The sequence below is a fragment of the Lithobates pipiens genome, unplaced genomic scaffold, assembly GCF_037356315.1.
Source record: "Lithobates pipiens isolate NorthernLeopardFrog02 unplaced genomic scaffold, aLitPip1_a1.2 Scaffold_16, whole genome shotgun sequence".
NCBI lineage: Eukaryota > Metazoa > Chordata > Amphibia > Anura > Ranidae > Lithobates > Lithobates pipiens.
In genome coordinates this window covers 570,689,812-570,705,599 of record NW_027507748.1, presented here as the reverse complement: position 1 = coordinate 570,705,599, position 15,788 = coordinate 570,689,812, and the positions used below count along the sequence as shown (strand labels likewise).

Below are 15,788 nucleotides of genomic sequence, written 5' to 3'. Positions count from 1 at the left end.
ATTGCCCCAGATTGACCTCGAAGTCCTTGGTACGCCGACCTAGTACGACTGGTGGCGGATGTTCCTTGGTGGCTGCCGATATGAGAAGACCTTCTATCGCAAGGTCCAATACTTCATCCTGCTTTACTGTTGCTGATTTTAACGGCCTGGCTGTTTAAAACCAGGTACTAAGGGCCCGAGGTCTGTCGGACTCGGTGATTTCCACTATGCTGAGAGCACGGAAGTCATCTTCTCTGAAGATTTACCATTGTATGTGGAAGGCTTACATGTCCATGTGTGAGGAGATGGGGTGGCGTCCGCGCACATACTCAATTTCCAGGATCCTGCTGTTTTTGCAGCAAGGAGTGGATCAGAAACTTGCCTTAAGCACCATCAAGGGACAGATATCAGCCTTGGCATTGGTAAATACTTTTGTGCAAGGGGTTCGACATGTAGGCGCTCTGGTTCGCCCACCGCTACCTCCGTGGGATCTGAATCTGGTGCTATCGGTGCTTCAGAAACCTGCCATTTGAGAACATTAGGGAGATTCCTTATTACATCTGCCAGGAGGTTTTCTGAGTTGGTGGCCTTGTCATGCAAGTCTCCCTACCTGGTCATCCACAAGGATACGTCCGCAGCCCTCTTTCCTTCCAAAGATAGTTTCGGCATTCCATCTAAATGAGGACATCGTGCTACAATCCTTATGTCCTAAGCCGGCACACCCGAAAGAGGTTGCCTTACATTCCCTGGACGTGGTCTGGGCTCTTCAGGTGTATCTGCTACGGCTCCCTTCCAGGAGTCAGACTCTCTGTTTGTCTCGGTGGCTGGTCCGAAAAAAGGTCTGCCGGTCTCGACGTCCACCATTTCTCGGTGGATCAGACAGATCATGGTTTAGGCTTATGCCTTAAAGGGGCAGGTGCCCCCTTTTCCTGTCATGGCTCATTCCAGCAGAGCAATTGGAACCTCCTGGGCTTTCCGACATCAAGCGTCTGTCTCCCAGGTGTGTACTTGGTCGTCCGTTCACACTTTCACTAAATTCTACAAAGTTGACGTAAGGGCAACTTCGGATGCTTGCTTTGGCCGCAAAGGTTTTGTAAAAGGTTTTTGGCCGCCAAGCAATGTGTAAGGTTGCAATTTACACTTTCTTTAACCACTTCAGCCCCGGCGTATAGTCATATGACGCCCACAGATGGGATCTCCCATCCTGGGTGCGCATCATATGATGTCCTCTCATCCCCGGCTGTCTAGGAAACGCGCGCACGCCCCTGCCGGCGCGTGTGTGCACCTGGGACCCGGTGCACGTGCCCGGCGTCCGCGATGTCCGCCGGGCACCCGCGATTGCCCGGGAACACAGCAGGACCGCGGATCTGCGTATGTAAACACACAGATCCACGTCCTGTCAGTGGAGAGGAGACCGATGGTGTGTTCCCAGTACAGAGGAACACCGATCGGTCTCCTTCCCTTGTGAGTCCCCTCCCCCCACAGTTAGAATCACTCCCATAGGGAACATATTAACCCCTGCAGCGCCCCCTGGTGTTAACCCCTTCCCTGCCAGTCACATTTACACAGTAATCAGTGCAATTTTATAGCCAGAGGGACTGCCCCCTGGGCGGTGCTGTGCAGTCTTGCTGTTTTTACGTGTTACATGTTCTGCCTAGTCCTCTCCTGAAGGTGGCGTGATAACCCTAAGGTCAAGAATTAAAGGAGCTGTGTCCGTCAATGAACTTCAGAGAAAAGGATTTTGTGGTGAGTACAAAAATCCAATTTTTTCCTCACCATCCTCTGTGCAGGGTCATCAACGGATCACACAGAGCCCAATTACACATGTAGTTGTATCATATGACTTTTATTTTTCAATATTGCTTTGGACAACTAATTTAATAAATTTATATTATATAGTCCTGGTGTGTAAGCTCACCTGTACAGTGCATGCTTCCTAATAACAAGTTTGGGGAAGCCCAGCAAAGAAAGACACAGCACAGGCATGCTATAAAGAGGAAGTAAACCCTGATGGGTTTACTTCTTCTTTGTCTCCCTGCAAAGGTAAAGCATAATGGGCAACTATGCATCGCATAGTAGCCCATTATGTGTCACTTACCTGACGCAGGAGCCTCGATGACGTCACTCCGGCGCATGCGCACGGGAGCCGCCACTAACGGCATATCGCCGTTAGCAGCGGCATGCTGCTAACGGCGATAGTGCGCCTGCATACCGCTGCCTATGGCGCATGCGCCATAGACAGCGGTGCCTGTCTTTTAGTAAATATCTCCTAAACCACAATATGCCGTTAGTGGTGGCTCCCGTGCGCATGCGCGGGAGTGATGTCATCACTGCTCTGGCGCTATGAGTGGCCGGAGCAGTGATACCCGGAAGAAGATGGATGCTCCGGACTACAGGGGACAGCGGTGACATCGCTGGCTCCTGTGTCAGGTAAGTGACACATAATGGGCTACTATGTGATGCATAGTAGCCCATTATGCTTTACCTTTGCAGGGAGACAAAGAGGAAGTAAACCCATCAAGGTTTACTTCCTCTTTAATGCATTCTATAAAAGAGATAAAGATAAAAAGCTTTCTGTGTGTAGCACCAGTATTACCCCCTAATTGAGCTCCATCTCTATCCAGCGATGTCCACAAATCCCCTGGCCGACACAGCAGCAGCTCCATTGGCTCCAGTTGCTGTCAATCAAAGTCAGTTAGCCAATCAGTAGAGAGAGAGGGGGTGAGGCTGAACCATACCTCTGTGTCTGAATGGATACAGGGAGCTGCAGCTCGGCTCGGGTGCCCCCATAGCAAGCTGCTTGCTTTGGGGGGCACAAGACAGGACCTGAGAAGAGGAGGATCTGGGCTGCCCTGTGCAAATCCACTGCAACAGAGCAGGTAAGTATATCATGTTTGTTTTAAAAAATAAAAAAAACTAGACTTTACAATCACTTTAACAACTAATAAATAGCTACAGTTAGAGCACAATTGTGCAATGATGGTTTAATGCTTCTTTAAACTTGGCTCTATGTGGGAGAGAGCTGAAGAGAGAGGTTTTGGAGGCCTCCCATTTTGCTACACAAAGGATAAAATCTTGATTTTGCTATTCAGAGAAAGACTTATATTTATTAAATACAAGGCTTTCTCTGATTGGACAATGTGACATCACCGTCCTGCCTCTCCACCTCATCCAATCAGAGAACACCTTGCATTTCCCTGAATGGTGGCAGTACTGAGCAGGAGACCCCCTGTGTTGACTATGCAGAAGGGCAGCCACTCCATACTAGAGCCGAAGACTGCTGCTATCACTGTAGTAATGGCAACTACTGCAGTGGTTTTCAGCTTAGACAGGGATGAGTCAGGTTTTAGATACACATATTTACATTGATCCAAGCTGAACTAATGAAACTATGCAATAAACATCATACCTAAACTTAAGCTTTTAAATTAGACTAACTGCTTACCACTGTAATACATTGTCATGATGTACTGCACAAATCAGCTAACGTGACAGATGCATTTTAAAGGATTCCAGTGAGGAAAGTATTATGGCAGCTGCCATTAAATACCAATTAAATGATATGTGTAATCTCTGTGGCTGTCATCCTTTTTCTGTCCTAACTAGTGACACATTGACCTAGAACAAGCATGCAGCCACTGAAATCTCAGTTGCCATCCTGCACATGTATTCTAGGTCGGAGGCTTACAAGGAAAAAACGTCAGGATCACAGTGTTGTCATCATGATGGCAACTGCCTTATGTTTACATTCACAGAAAAAACTGCACTGAAAAACAAGCAGACTGAGATTACTGATCTGTCTGTGAAAATGTTATTTTTCTGGCGGACATATTGATCCAAAGGTATCAATTCTTTGAACCGTATGATTGTTTCATATAAATGATTCAAAATGACTTAAAGTGTTACTAAACCTAAAAGCATTTTTTACATTTGCTTGCATTAAGGTAAAAAATGTTTTCAGTCTCCCTGTGCCCCTCATCCCTGTGTGAAGGTGAAGAGAGGGGAGAAGAGATCAGCGCTGTGCATGGCTGCATCTATTCTCCCCTCTTTTCCTCTTTACACAGCATTCAAACAGGAGCCATTGGCACTTGCTGCTGTCAATCAAATGCAGTGAAGAGGAAGTGGGGGGGAGGGCGGGCCTAAGTCCAGCTGTGTCTTTGGAGTGCGGCTCCATAGACACACAGGTCAGGAGTGCTGGGACTACGTTTCTTCCCATAGCCAGCGGCTGGCTATGGTGGTCCCTAAGAAGAAGAGGAGGAGCTAAGATCGCCGCCGGGGACCTGAGAAGAGGAGGATCGGGACCACTCTGAGCAATAACACTGCACAGAACAGGTAAGTATAACATGTTTGTTATTTTACTAAAAAAAAAATTGCCTTTAGTAACACTTTCAAGGTTAATGTCTGGCAGTTCAATGGGGCTCCCTCCACATTCAAGGGTTAAATGCGTGTTTTAACAAGGGGGGAAATAAATCAACTATAGTTACCTTATCCCTTACACCCACAGGTTTCCTCCCAGCTGCACAACTAATCCCTCGAAGCCTCTTTGCTGCTCTTTAAGTACCAGGAACTGTAACTTCATCATGTATAATACAGGACTAGGCATCCTGCATTATAAGTGAGGATGTCGAGGGCCCTTCCACAGCCCAGAGCTTCACAGAGAGGAGAAGAGCTTTGTCTTCTGGGGGAATGAGGAATAAGTTAGAGCCCTTTCACACTGAGGCAGTTTTCAGGCGTTTTAGTGCTCGAAATAGCGCATGTAAATCGCCTCCCATGCTTCCGAATGTGAAAGTTTGAGTGCGTTCACATTGGGACAGTGTACTTGTGGGACATTAGAATACGTCCTCAAGCAGTATCTTTGGGGCAGTTTGGGAGCGCTGTATACAGTGCCCCCAAAAGGCCCCTGCCCATTGCAATGAATGGGCATCGCTTCCAAAGAGAAAAGTGCTTCAGAAGCGCCACAACACAGGCATTTTTAACCCCTTCTTCGGCCGCTAGCGAGGGTTAAAAGCACCCTGCTAGCAGCGCGTAAACAGTGGCAAAGTGCCGCTAAGACAAGCTGCACTTTACCGCTAATGCACGGGCGGCCCCAGTATGAAAGGGGTCTAAGTATAACTGCTTTATCAGTTCCCTCTAGCATTTAACCCTTGTATTGTGTGTGTGCATGTGTAGTGGGGTCATCTTTTATTTTTCCCAGTGTTTAGCTTTAAAGTGGCATTAAACTAAAAAGCAAACATTTATCATAATTCAGCTTACCCATTCTTAGATGTGATGGCTGCATTCATTTTCTTTTTAAGGCTTTATTTCCATTATTTTCACCTGGGGCTTTGGTCAGTAAGGCTGTTGTACAGAACAAGCTATTCTGCAGATTATATATGTAACATTTTAACCCTCAAAGGAAAAACAGTTTCCTGTTAGCGCATGTCCCACAGTGTACTTGTGGGACATTAGAATACGTCCTCAAGCAGTATCTTTGGGGCAGTTTGGGAGCGCTGTATACAGTGCCCCCAAAAGGCCCCTGCCCATTGCAATGAATGGGCATCGCTTCCAAAGAGAAAAGTGCTTCAGAAGCGCCACAACACAGGCATTTTTAACCCCTTCTTCGGCCGCTAGCGAGGGTTAAAAGCACCCTGCTAGCAGCGCGTAAACAGTGGCAAAGTGCCGCTAAGACAAGCTGCACTTTACCGCTAATGCACGGGCGGCCCCAGTATGAAAGGGGTCTAAGTATAACTGCTTTATCAGTTCCCTCTAGCATTTAACCCTTGTATTGTGTGTGTGCATGTGTAGTGGGGTCATCTTTTATTTTTCCCAGTGTTTAGCTTTAAAGTGGCATTAAACTAAAAAGCAAACATTTATCATAATTCAGCTTACCCATTCTTAGATGTGATGGCTGCATTCATTTTCTTTTTAAGGCTTTATTTCCATTATTTTCACCTGGGGCTTTGGTCAGTAAGGCTGTTGTACAGAACAAGCTATTCTGCAGATTATATATGTAACATTTTAACCCTCAAAGGAAAAACAGTTTCCTGTAGCTGCTTATAAAGTGCTAACTGCAGTTCAGCTTCAATGTGTTATTGTATTTAAATCTGCTATTGTATCTAAAACTCCCCTCCCCCCAGACTGACAATGCTGTTGTCCAAAGGTGTCTGTTGCTCCTTCATCCAGCATTGGGGCACTCTAATACAGGAGGTATGTTACTGGCCAGATCACCAGGTAAAACAGAGGGGAGAAAAAGCCTAAAAAAGAAAATGAATGCAGCCACCACATCTAATGATTGGCAAGCTGCACATTATGACATTGCCTTGCAGGGGAATTTTTTTTTCTTCAACTACCACTTTACGTTTGATTTTTGGTTTTGGGTGTAATACCACTTTAAGGCTAAACAGCAGAGAGGCAAATAACTTTTTCACAAACAGGTCAGCAGTAATGGTCTCTTTCTTTCAGTACAGGTTTCATTTAAAGTGGTAGTAAACTCATTTTTACCACTTATACCAAGGGTAGGCAACCTCTGCCCTCCAGCTGCGGTGAAACTACGAGTCCCACGAGACATTGCAAGACCCTGATAATTACAGGCATCACTCCTAGAGCCAGAGGCATGATGGGATTTGTAGTTTCACAACAGCTGGAGTGCTGAGGTTGCCCACCCCTGACTTATACCTATAGACAATCCTATAATAAGGCTTACCTGTAGGTACTGTGAATAGCTCGTAAACTTGCACAGTTTAGGAAATATTCAGAGTGCATAAAGCTGGTGACTTCACTGGCACATGTGCTCTGAAGGTATGCCGGACCTTCAGAGCCCGTGCCGTAAACGGCGGCACCCGAGTGCATGCGTCAGTGATGTCATCGCACCCCCAACCACTCGTGATGCCAAAGGCCGCGAACCCCGGAAGGAAGACCAGGTGGGGATGGAAGCCCTCTCAGCGGTCACAGCCCACCGCTGGAAGGCTTTGTATGTGGTGCATACTAGCATATTATGACATTGCCTTTCAGGGGATTTTTTTTTCTTTAACTACCACTTTAAGGCTGGGTTCACACTGAAGCGATGCGGGAACGCCACGAATCCGCGGCGGGTTCCCGCATCGCATGCCTCCTGCCTGCAGTTCACACTGCCCTATGCAAACTGCTGGGAGTGTCAGTGAAACGTTAATGACACCCCCAGATCAGTTCGCATATCGCAGTGCGATCTGCAAACTCGGACAGGAATCGGATCGCATGGTGTGAACACCCATGCGATCCGATTCTGCTGCGGACCAAAAAAAGGGTCCTGTGCGAGTTTGGAGCGGGTGCGATGCGAATTCAGCCATACTATCTGTATGGCTGAACTCGCATCGCACAGAGATCGGATGTGATTTGCACTGCAGTGCGGTGCGAATCACATCCGGATCTCCTAGCCGCAGCAGTGTGAACCCAGCCTAAGATTGATTTGGACCAAATATGAAGCTGGCAGTGCAATCAGAAAGAGTTTAATATTAAGGCCAAGTTATTATTACATTCATAGTAGTTACACTACACAGGGGCCCAAAAAAATGTACATACACTTCAACAGTTATCTATGCCCTTTTTTTTTAAAACCCGAACTGATGGCAGCAATGTGTAGTATTATGTTTCCCCTAAAGATGTCAGTAGTTGCACCATTTTTGATGTCATCATGTTACTGGCCATTTGTGGTTTATGCGGATTAGAAATGTTACTTCCAGCAAGATGGAGCACCACCGCACTACCACTGAGATGTGAGAAGCTATCTCAGTGGCATTCTGCCAGGACATTGGATAGGACGTGGAGGTGCTGTTGAATTTCCTCAAGGTTCCTCAGATTTAACGCCCCTTGATTTCTATCTGGGGGGAACACTAAAGGATGTAGTGTGCCATAGAAAACCACCTACACTGACTGCACTAGGGGAAGAAATTGAAACATCATACAGAGCAATTCCTGTGGACACTCTGGTCGTTGTTGTTTATGTAGTAATTTGCCAAAATCAAAGGGTCTGAATGCTAATGGGGATCAGTTTGAGCACCTAATGTGATTGCATAATTCAAACATGATTTACAGCTACCCTTTGATGTTTATATAAATCTAGTAATAACCGTAATATATTTTTTCATGTTAAAGCGGGAGTCCACCGGGACTCCGCGTTTTTTTTTTTTTCTTTTTTAAAAGCCAGCAGCTACAAATACTGCAGCTGCTGACTTATTAGTGACATTTAACCGTCCAGCGTGCCCGCGATGTCGGCACCCGAAGCCGATCTCTAGGTCGCCTGTCGGGTCCTGCCGCCGCCATCTTGGGTATGGGAATCAGGAAATGGAGCCTTTCGGCTTCATTTCCTGGTTCCCTACTGCGCATGCGCGAATCGCGCTGCGCAATAAGGACGCTCCCCGCTGCCTCTGGGATCTGTGTGTTTCCCAGCAGGCAGCGGGGCACTTGCGGGAAGGGGCGGGCACTTGCAGAAAGGGGCGTAAGTTACGCCCCTTTCCGCAGAGAGCTATCCCGGAAGTGGGTGCAGTTACCTGGATTATCCAGGTAACTGCACCCCCCCTCCCCCCTGAAAGGTGCCGATTGTGGCACCGGAGGGGGGGAGGGTTCCGATGAGCGGAAGGTCCACTTTAGGGTGGACCTCCGCTTTAAAGTCTGTATACATTTTTTTGGGCCCCTCTGTATTTTATCAAGGAAGCAATGCTTATGGGTGCAGCAGAAAAAAGAATTGTAAATATTAAACTATTACTTTTTATGAATTAAAATTGAGATAGTTGTGCGCTATTATGTAAAAAAAAAAAAAAAAAATGGAAATAAAATGATGATAATAAACCTTATATTGCTGCAGCTGTTACTAATGTGCTCCCACAGATAGCAGTAAAATAAATAAAGGTGTTGCAGTGCTGCAAAAATAAAAACATAAAGATATATACAAAACAACACCTAACTGTGCAATAAGTGTATACAATAAAAAGTCCAAACAAAGTGAAAAAATTCTTCAACTGATGTGTAAAAAACAACCATATGTGATGTTTCTTCAAAAGAACTCCATAGCCAGAGTGCCCCCCCCCCCCCCCCCCCACCACATGCAATGCTCGTTCACCTGACACGACCCTGCAAGGGATCAAACATGCTTTGCACTTTGTGCAAACACTCCCTCCAAGTAATCCTCAGTGATCTACTTCAAACCTTAGTCCACATTTATGACCTGAAGTTTCAGAAATACATGAAAAACAACGAAAAAAATTGCCTCCTATAGTGCAATATCCGAGGGATTATAAATGAAACCTCTCCACTCCAGCTAGCAATAAACTCACATTTATTTAAAAGATTGAAAACATTGATAGTGCAATCAGAACAGCCTCACTCAAATTCTACAAAAGTCCACCGCCAGGTTTAATTTATGATCCCTCGGATACTGCACTATAGGAGGCACTTTTTCATTGTTTTTCATGTATTTCTGAAATTAACGGTCATAAATGTGGACTAAGGTTTGAAGCAGCACAGTGGATGTAATACATAACAGTAAGCCCTTGACGATCGGAGATTCAGACGGAATGTGATCCGATCGGAGCGTTTTGTCGGATATTCCGACTGTGTGTGGTCTGCATCGGACTGTTTCCGTCGGAATATCCGTCGGACCAACTTTTCCAACTTGCCGGAAATATTTTTCGACAAAATGCTCCGATCGGACATACTCCGATCATGTGTAGAGAATTCCGATCGGACAAAGTGCCACGCATGCTCAGATCAAATTCCTACATCAAAGCTATTTGCTACTAGCCTGAACGTAGTCCCGTTGTAACGAAATTACGTCATTATGTTCTGAAAGATTGGATTTTCCGACAACTTTGTCCGACCGTGTGTATGCAACAGTTTCGGACAAGATCCGTCGGATTTGGTTGTTGGAATCTCCGACCGTGTGTACAAGGGCTTAGAGATTGCTTTCTATTCCTTGAGACATCAAAGATCATTGAGGATTAGGCCCCTTTCACACATGCGGATGGTATGTCCGTATTTCATCCATCCGTTTGCGGATGAAATACGGGCCATACATTCATCCCTATGGGATAGCGGGTGTCTGCGGATGAGCATCCGCAGACACCCGCTATTGTCCGCCTCCGCAATTGTCCGATTCTGCAGACGGAGGAAAATCCTATTTTTCTGTCCGTCTGCAGAGCGGATCGGATGAACACGGACACACGGTCCGTGCTCGTCCGATCCCCATAGAGGAGAGCGGAGAGCTGACAAGGGCGGTCCCCGCACAGTGTGCGGAGACCGCCCTGTCCGCAGCCAGCTCAGCGGGGACAACGGAGCGATCCCCGCTGAGCGAGCGGATCATTACGGGGCGGATCTTTACTGATCCGCCCCGTGTGAAAGAGGCCTTACTTGGAGGGAGTGTTTGCACAAAGTGCAAGGCATGTTTGACTCCTTGGAGAGTCATGTCAAGGAGGTGAGTGAGCATTGCATGTGGTGGTTGGGGCACTCTGGATATGGAGTTCTTTTGAAGAAACATCACATATGTTTTTTTTTTTACACATCAGTTGAAGAATGTTTTCACTATTTTTATTATTTTTATTTATTTATTTTTTTATTATTTATTTTTTATTTACTTTACTTTTTATTGTTTACATCTATTGCACAGTTAGCTGTTGTTTTGTATATATCTTTATAGTTTTTATTTTTGCACCGCTGCCACACCTTTATTTCTTTTACTATTACTTTTTTATGGCCCCTAACAGTGCAGTTTTTTACTCTACACGTTTGCTCTTTGCTTTGTCTCTTGCTTTACAAAGAATTTAAGTTATTTTTTTTTCTCCATCGTGATCTGCAGCCACATAAGTCTAGGTTTACAAAGACATACTGAATAAACAATGCTTTATATGACCATGTTTTCATTTATGCGCATGTCCTGCTTATGCTGTACCCACAATTTGCACTAAAAGGATGTTTGTAGCAACAATACCACAGGTGACTTTATCTTTGCATCAGTTGCATTAGTTTGTCCCACGTTTATGATAACCTTTATCTGTGCTGTGCACTGATTAAAGCCTGGAGTAAGAGGGTCTGTAGTGGACAGACATGGCCAAAACTTGTTACCGTTAATTGTAATAAGATATTCTATTAATACGTTAACTACCAATTATATTACATCATCTATTATTATCCTGGCACATAAACTGGTTATCATTATGAAACAAAAGTTGGACATGGACTAACCTATAAAATATGTAGTATTGATATCTGTTACAGTGGTTTGCCCTCTTTTTTTAAGAGATTACTAGGAAAAATGGATATACTGTACATTACTAACTGGAGACAAATTGCATTTTCTCCTGAAAACATAATATTCCTTACTAAGCTGTCATCTCTCCAGTGTAACGGTATTGTATTTCCTTTTTGACTGGGACATTGCTGTCTCTTGAAAATGCCTGTTATATTTACCTATACTGTACAATATTAGTTCCCTAAGGCTGATCAGTCACAACTGTGCAGTATATGCTTTGTATTGTGTGGATTAGTGAATGAGCAGATTTGTAAATAGCAAATGCTATAAAAGAGGGCTTTTCTTGATATTTAAAAATTGCAGGCCTATGTTTATGATTATTTTACCAAAAATGGATTGCCATAATTGCTTGGCAATTACTATGTATCATAAAAAAAACTGATATGAATTATATTTTGAGTTATGTAATTTACCATTCTTGGGATCTGAATTTACGGGCAACCTTTTTTTTTTTTTTTTGTCATTAATCCTTTTAGTTTCAAAGAAAAATGTAAATACAAAACAGAGCCTAATGGGCATACCCAGGCCCAATGTAATACATAGATACATAAACAAACCCAGCACCTTATCTAATAACAGCTAAAAGGTGTATACCACCTACTATTTAACCAACATTAATAATTACATTTTTAATAAATAAATACATTTTAATGAAATTGTGTTTTAGGCATTTAAAAATTGAAATAAAAATAAAGTATGTAACCAGATGAAGCCTTTTGAAGCAGAGATTACTTTTTTTTACAATGGCAGGATAACACAATCCAGAAGTGTGTATTTTTCCAAAAAACAAGAACATAAGGAACAACACTTACAGAAAATCATTTTTATGTGACGTTTTTTTTTTTACCGGTGGTGTTAGGCATCACTAAAGCCTGGCACACGCTATTCGTTTTTTTCTGTTGTCATAATTTATGACAATGGAAAATGTAAAAGTAACACACCCATTGCGCCTTAAAGAGAGTATAAGTTATAGTTAATTCATCTTCAAAATGTGTTTAAATATAACAGAAATGTTATATATTGCAGCTTATTGATCCCTAGATGTAGTGGTTATATTCGTTTTTGTTTTTCAGTTTTTTCCACCTATATTCACCTGTTGATTCTACCAGTAAGTCACTTTCTGGCCTAGAGTAAAAACACTCACTAACAGTACTGTATGTATGGAGGAGCAGCATGGTCACCCTTAGGACAGGAAATGTTTATAAATTACAGAACACCATTGCCTCTTCTTTATAACATAAAAACCTGCTGGCATGAAGGTAACCTGGAGCGGCTTGTAGCCGAAAGGGAAGCCTTCTGATGGGCCTGGATTGGGGCAGCTCTAGCTCTGGTCAGTTTTTTGGGAGGGAACGCTGGTTGCCTTTTCTCCCACCGGGGGAACAGACAGTACTTCCCAAATGTAATTAGGTAGGAGTGATGGGAGCGAGGGTGGGGCCTTATGGCAAAGGGCTCTCACTAAGCTCCCAGATCTTCATGCCTTTCTGCGGGGGTGGGGGCTACTGTGGTCTGGGCTGTGGGTCAGGGTTGCTTTGAAAAGCCTGTGGTGATGTGCCCCTGAAGTGGCAGTTCAGGGGTGCCTTATATTCACTGTGAGAAATCACTCTGATGTTTGGCACCATGGTCACTTCACCACAACACACGTTTTTCACACCTGCCTCTTGGGCCTGGCCTTTTGGCTGGGACCAGGGGACATTTTTATTCCTGGCCGGAGGGCCGGCCATTGTATCTCACAATGGTCACTTTTCACTCACTCTCCCACTTCCTTCTCCCCGCGTTCTTTTTATTTATCCCCTGTGTTTGTCGCTTTTTTGTATTTTTATGTTTGGTGTGTCACAGTTTTGTCACATGCGATGAGTAGGGTGTTGGTCCTCGGGCCAACCCTGAAAGTCTTGGAAAGGGGTGGACATAGGCCTTCTGGCTTGGTTCGCCCTCTCTCTCAGGGGGTCTCCCTTCGGGGGAGCCCCAACCGAGTACTTGGGTGGGTCTGTTTCGGCAGACCTTCCAGAGAAAGGCGGTCGTCTGGTTTCGGCCAGGTGGACCTAGTATAGTACCTCTGTCCCCGTCTGGAGCCCAACGCCCCGGGGATCAGGGTAAGGTCCTTCCTCGTGGAGGTCAGTGGTACACCCGTTGAACGTTTTTGTGTTCACTCTTTATGTGTGTGCACTTTTTTTGGCACCGGGTGGAAGTTTTTGGGTGTGTTTTGCACACCACGGGCAAAGAAAATGAAAAAAAAAAAAGGAGATGTTCTCTAATTCAAAGGTAACTTGGGCAGAGCTAATAAGGCGCCTACTGATTTTAAAGCATCAGAAGCCCTGCGTTGTCTGCTTACTATAAGAAGCTCACTGGATTTCTGACAGGATCAACAGGTATTTTTTGCACTTAGGCTGCACTCACTCATATGCAGGTGCAAAGGTGCATTTTGTATGATTTTGCCCGCTTTTGCGTGTCTAGTTTAAGGGAGCCCATTCATTTCAAAATCACACAAAAAAGTGCATGACCTTCTTTTAAAAAAATTGTGCCATACCAAAATGCATGGTACTTTGTTACTATGCATTTTGGTTAGTGCGAGGGCGTGTGGGTTAATAGTTCGCATTGGGGTGTTATTAAGACCCCATACACACTATCCAACGTTTTTTGTCTGATTTCCTTCAGATTTACCAAAACCATGTAGTGCAAAGGCCTGCCTGATTGCATACAAATTGAAACTCTTAAGGTTTGACCTCATATTATATCGTTTTGGTAAATTTGAAGGAAAAAATTACAGAGAATTGGATAGTGTGTATCCAGCTTAAGAAATATTAACACTGCACTGCCCTTGCAAAAGGAATGCACATTTTGTTGCATTGCGGGAACATGGGCTCATTCCTGCAGTACACAAATATGAACCTAGCCTTACCGACAGATGTAACAAAATCCTTTTAGAAGTATATTCAACAGATCAAGATTGAGTAACTGTGATAAGTTCATTGTTAGGGTTTACACATACTACTTTTTTTTATATAAGACAAGCTTTTTTTAGTATGGATAACAAACACCTGCGTACACTTCTATGTACGCTAGGGATCAGTGAAATTTGGTGATCACTACTCAAGCACAATCAGAGCAGTCATGTACCGTACTTGAACCCCCAAATCATACTGCAGTTGTACCAGATGCATGCTCTGTTCCAGGGACAATATTGTACAGTTTTACAGCTGCCAAATGTGCTTTACAGGGCTATGTGATGCTGAACAAGATGCAGAGACCTGTAGCTTTTATGAGCTATGCTTACGATTGGAGTCTATTTAAAAGCTCTAAAAAGCTACAGCTGCATACAGGGAAGTGTGATTTAACATTTTTGTTGATTTCATTCTGCAGGTCTGAAGACCATTGTGGGTGCCCTTATTCAGTCTGTGAAGAAACTGTCAGATGTAATGATTTTGACAGTGTTTTGCCTCAGTGTCTTCGCTTTAATCGGTCTACAGCTTTTCATGGGTCATTTAAGAAGAAAATGCGTTGTTTGGCCAGTCAACATGGACGAGCAGTATTTAGCCAATGGCAGCAAAGGATTCGATTTTGAAGAATACACAAACAATGATAGTACGTAGTCTAATGTCCATTTGTAATGATCATATGTTTTCATGCAAGCAGTTACTTTTAGGGTGAATATTATCATAACCATATACACTCCTTTTAATGAAGAGGCCTGCCACCATTGCAGGTATCCATAGGAATAGGGATTGTTGCCCTGGTTGTAAAACATGTACTGAGCAATGGTCTTCTACTAATGTGTATGTGTTCTTCAAGCCAGGAAGGACCAGATTTAGCCTTTAAAAAAAAAATAATAATAAAAGAAATTGCTTGTGTCCTTCTACAGGTTTTAGACCAATACATGATATGGCAGATGCAAGAATTACATGTCAGAAGTGCTTGCTGTGCCAACAAAAGCCGCGTACACATGTAGCCGTTTGTCCGACGTACTTAGTCTGGCGGACTTCCCGCCAGACTGTCCGTCGGACTTTCCGAACGGGCTACTTGCCCACACACGGCACTTTTTCAGCAGACTAATACGGCGTACTAAATCCGCCGTACTATCCGCCCTACTTTTGAAATGAACGGACTCGCCCACACACGCGGAGGAAAGTCCGCTCATTTCGAGCGCGTCTCCAGGTAGGCGGGGCCCGCGAAGGAGACGCCGCTGGCCCGCCGCCTGGTATGGACTTAAAGGGAACCCCAACGCCAAAAAAAATTGGCGCGGGGGTCCCCCCAAAGTCCACAACAGACCCTTGTCCGAACACGCTACCCGGCCGGCCAGGAAAGGAGGGGCGAGCGAGCACCCCCCTCCTGAGCCGTACCAGGCCGCGTGCCCTCAACATGGGGGGTGCCTTGGGGAAGGGGGGGCCGCGCGGCCCCCCCACCCCAAAGCACCTTGTCCCCATGTTGATGAGGACAAGGGCCTCTTCCCGACAACCCTGGCCATTGGTTGTCGGGGTCTGCGGGCGGGGGGCTTATCGGAATCCGGGAGCCCCCTTTAATAAGGGGGCCCCCAGATACCGGCCCCCCACCCTATGTG

At 44.8% G+C, this 15,788-nt stretch overlaps 1 protein-coding gene across 5 annotated transcripts in view; it reads left to right on the top strand.

Moving 5' to 3' along the window:
* The window catches only part of SCN8A (sodium voltage-gated channel alpha subunit 8), a 323,320-nt gene that overhangs the window by 166,741 nt on the left and 140,791 nt on the right, over positions 1 to 15,788 (top strand). For all 5 annotated transcript variants that reach the window (XM_077483715.1, XM_077483713.1, XM_077483711.1 and 2 more), the window contains one exon: positions 14,594 to 14,815. In XM_077483715.1, coding sequence (XP_077339841.1) covers positions 14,594 to 14,815 — 222 coding nt within the window. The remainder of the gene's footprint in view (positions 1 to 14,593; positions 14,816 to 15,788) is intronic.